The sequence below is a fragment of the Entelurus aequoreus genome, linkage group LG01, assembly GCF_033978785.1.
Source record: "Entelurus aequoreus isolate RoL-2023_Sb linkage group LG01, RoL_Eaeq_v1.1, whole genome shotgun sequence".
NCBI classification, from domain to species: domain Eukaryota; kingdom Metazoa; phylum Chordata; class Actinopteri; order Syngnathiformes; family Syngnathidae; genus Entelurus; species Entelurus aequoreus.
This window is the reverse complement of record NC_084731.1, coordinates 58,044,471-58,048,855: the sequence shown is the minus strand read 5'-3', so window position 1 is coordinate 58,048,855 and position 4,385 is coordinate 58,044,471. Positions and strand designations below refer to the sequence as shown.

General features: G+C 33.5%; 1 protein-coding gene across 1 annotated transcript in view; it reads left to right on the top strand.

Annotated features, from left to right (window-relative positions):
- The window catches only part of il10 (interleukin 10), an 84,355-nt gene extending 81,201 nt beyond the window's left edge, over positions 1–3,154 (top strand). Inside the window, 2 exon segments of the mRNA XM_062041016.1 lie at positions 2,690–2,752; positions 2,985–3,154. Of these exon segments, the coding sequence (XP_061897000.1) occupies positions 2,690–2,752; positions 2,985–3,095 (174 nt within the window). The 3' untranslated portion in view covers positions 3,096–3,154.
- Positions 3,155–4,385: the final 1,231 nt, after the last annotated feature.

Below are 4,385 nucleotides of genomic sequence, written 5' to 3'. Positions count from 1 at the left end.
CAAATATCCCACTTGGAAATACTTTTTGGGGAATGTATTACATATTTTTGTGTTTGCCAAAAGAAAGGGGAGGTTTTTAATGACAAAAAGGGCATTAAACACTAAAAAAAACATTAAGTATAATAAACTTAAAATTGATGGATGGATCTGAAGTTAATCGAGAGATTTAAGTGTTGAACATAAAAAACAACAACTAATAACTTTATAAGTGGGACCTTTTTGGATTACAGAGAACTTTAGGGTTTTGTTTTTTTTAACTCCATCCATCCATCCATTTTCTACCGCTTGTCCCTTTTGAGGTTGCAGGGGTGCTGGAGCCTATCTCAGCTGCAGTCGGGCGGAAGGCGGGGTACACCCTGGACAAGTCGCCACCTCATCGCAGAGCCAACACAGATAGACAACATTCACATTCACACACTAGGGCCAATTTAGTGTTGCCAATCAACCTATTCCCATTGCTCAAAAAATATTACTGACTCAATATCAATGTCACAAATTATTGACCTATTTAAGGCTTTTCACATCAAATATCCTACTTTGAAATACTTTTTTAGGAAACTTAATGCATTTTTTTGTTTGCCATTATGAAAAAAGGGCATCAAACAAACAAAAAAATAATTAAACACTTTTATTAGTGGGAACTTTAGTAGGATTTTTTTTTTTTTTTTTTTTTTATGTCATTGCCAAAATAAAAATTAATGACTAGAAAATCAACGTTATGACTTGTTGACCTATTTAAGGCTCTTGAGATAAAGTATCCCACTTGGAAATACTTTTGGGGGAAAATATTGCATATTTTGTGTTTGCCATAAGAAAAAGGAGGTTTTCTATGACAAAAAAGGCATTAAACAAAAAAAACCAAAACATTAAAAATAATAAAAACTTGTAATCGATGGATAGATCTGAAGTTGATCTAGAGATTTAAGTGCTGAAAGTAAAAAAAATAATACAAATAAAACACTTCTTTTTAATACTTTTATAATTGGGACCCTTTTGGTTTCTTGAGGACTTTAGTGGGATTTCTCAACAAAAAAAAAAAAAAAGACTAATGTTATGAATGATTGACCTATTTAAGTCTTTCCACATGAAATATTCCACTTTGGAAATGTTGCATCATTTGTGTTTGCATTAAAACAGTTTTCTTGAACAAAAAGGACATGCAAGGTAAAGAAAATACAACTTTTTTTTGACAGATATGAAGTCCATGCAGAGTTTTAAGTCTTGACTAAAAAAAAAATATATATATATATATATACGACTGAGTTTTAACTTTTACCTTTACAGGTCCCCGGGGCCAAAGTTGAGGGGAAAACTTAAAATTGTATCAATTTTGAAAATGAAAACTATCAAAATGTTTTTGATGAAGGAGAAAACAATCAAATTAGTCATTGGTGAATCATTTTTTGGATGAGGTCACCTCAGTCCAAGTGGAAAAGTTGGCATCAATTTAAAATGTGTGAAAATAAATGTATAAATATAAATATATACATAACAATAAATATAAATATGTACATAACAAATAAATATTTACATAACATAAATATTACATTAACAATTATTTACATAAACATATTACATAAACATAAATATGACATCAATATTTACATAACATAACTATTACATAAACATATACATAACATTATTATAACAAAAAAATATTTACATAAACAAATATTTACATTAGCATAAATATTACAAAACAAATATTTAGATAATATTCCATCAAACAAATATACATAAACATAAATATTTACATAACAAACATATTAACATAACAAATATTTACATAACATAAATATTACATAAACATAATTAACATAACAAATATTTACATACACAAATATTTACATAACATAAATATTTACATTAGCATAAACATTACATAACAAATATTCAGATAACAAATATTCCACAAACAAATATTTACATAAACATTTACATAACATAAATATTAACATAACATAAATATTTACATAAACAACTATTTATATAACATGAATATTACATAAACATAATTACATAAACATTCACATAAACAATAATTTTTCATAAACAAATATTCCATAAATATTCCATAAACATAAATATTTACACAAACATAAATATTTATTATTTACACAAACATAAATATTCACATAACATAAATATTTACATAAACATTTATACAACATAAATTATACATAAACATAAGTATTACGTAAACATTCACATAAACAAATATTTACATAAACAAATATTTCATAAATATTCCATAATCATAAATATTTACAAAAACATAAACATCAAAAAGAGAGTGCGTTACAGTAAGAGAAAACAAACAATTGTTTCAATGGTGTTCATTCTAAGTGAAGTGAGATGAGGTGAATAATCGATCTTAATCGGACTAAAAGCAAGGAGCTTGTATTGTGTTCCAAACAGTTCTTGCTCCGAGTCCAAAAGCTGGCAAAGTGCGAGGACTTCCTCCTTCTTGCCAGCAACACAAAAAAACAACAAAAAAAATCCTTCCTGCTTTTGGGCAAAGTTCCAAACATTCCCTCTCACGTGACCACGTGACGCACGGGGACGAGCGCCAGAAAACGGAAGAGGTGACAAGACGCAGCGCGCATCGTCCGCAGCCTGGCGAGGCGGAATCTTGCTCACATTTCCGCCGGAAGTCCCGAATTTTAACGGCATCTTCTTCCTCCCGCAGCGGAAGTACTTCGCCTGCCAGACGCAGTTTGACGTCATCAATCTCAACGCCACGTACAACCAGGTGAGTTTCCCTTTGAAGTGCCGCCTCTTTCTCCAGGGTACATTTTTATTTTAATTTAATTTAATGTATTGTTTTGCTCTCCCAGGAAATTTTTATTTTAATTTTAATTTAGTGTATTGTTTTGTTCTCCCGGGACATTTTTATTTTAATTTAATTTCATGTATTGTTTTGTTCTCCCCGGACATTTTTATTTTAGTTTAATTTAACGTATTGTTTTGTTTCCGGTCCCCAGCTGGAGAGCAAAGGCGTGTACAAGGCCATGGGCGAGCTGGACGTGCTCTTTAACTACATCGAAACTTACCTGGCGTCTAAACGCCACAGAAGCCATTTTGTGTCCTCCTGAAAAGTCCCTTGTTTGTAAAAATGTGTATTTGTCTATTTATTTGTCATCAATAAATGAAGTCAGTGTCTCTGTACTTGAAGTACTTCCTGCACTCTGCATGTACCAAAACCTCAAAAGGTGACCTACATCCTCCGCTTATCAGCAGCATCGTAAATTACCCTCAGAGGGAATTTACCCGGGTGCTAAAGTTGGCACACGTTGCCCGCCTGGGACATGTTTCAAAGAAACACCTACACTGCACCCGGAAAGTACTCAGTTTATTCCAAAATGGAAAACATTCAGTTTTGTCCTCAAAATTCTACACACAATACCCCATCATGGCAATGTGAAAATAATTTTTGGAGCTTTTTGCAAATTTATTAACAAAAACTAAGAAATGACATGTACATAAGTATTCACAGCCTTTGTTCAATACTTAGTTGATGCACCTTTGGCAGAAATTCCAGCCTCAAGTCTTTTTGCATACGATGCCACAAACTTGGCACACCTGACTTTGGACACTTTCAACCATTCCTTTTTGCAGCGCCTCTCTGCAGGTTGAATGTGAAGTGTTGGTTTTCAGGTGCATTCGTTCCTTCATTCCTTCGTTCCGTCCTTCATTCCTTCGTTCCGTCCTTCATTCCTTCGTTCCGTCCGTCCTTCCTTCCTCTGTTCCTTCCTTCCTTACTTTGTTCCTTCCTTTCTTCAATCCATCGTTTTTTCCTGCCTTCATTCCTTTGTTTTTTCCGTCCTTCATTTCTTCCTTCTTTGTTTTTTCCTTCCTTAATTCGTTCGTTCCTTCGTTCGTTCCATCCTTTTTTCGTTCCTTCGTTCGTTCCATCCTTTTTTTGTTCCTTCCTTCCTTCCTACTTTGTTTTTTCCTTCCTTCTCTCCTTCGTTTTTTCCTTACTTCCTTCCTTCTCTCATTCGTTTTTCCTTACCTCCTTCCTTTGTTCGTTCGTTCCTTCCTTTATCGTTCCTTCCTTCGTTTGTTCCTTCCTTCGTTCCTTCCTTCCTTCTTTTCGTCCTTCATTCCTTCCTTCCTTCCTTCCTTTGTTTTTCCTTCCTTCCTTCATTCTTTTCTTCCTTCATTCTTTTCTTCCTTCATTCTTTTCTTCCTTTGCTCCTTCCTTCGTTCCTTTGTTTTTCCTTCCTTTATTCCTTCCTTCCTTTTTTCTTTTTCATCCAGGATGTCTCAGTAAATTGCTGCATTCATCTTTCCTTCTATCCTGACTAGTCTCCCACATCCTGCTGCTAAAAAGCAACCCTACAGCATGATGCTGCCACCACCATGCTTCACTGTAGGGATGG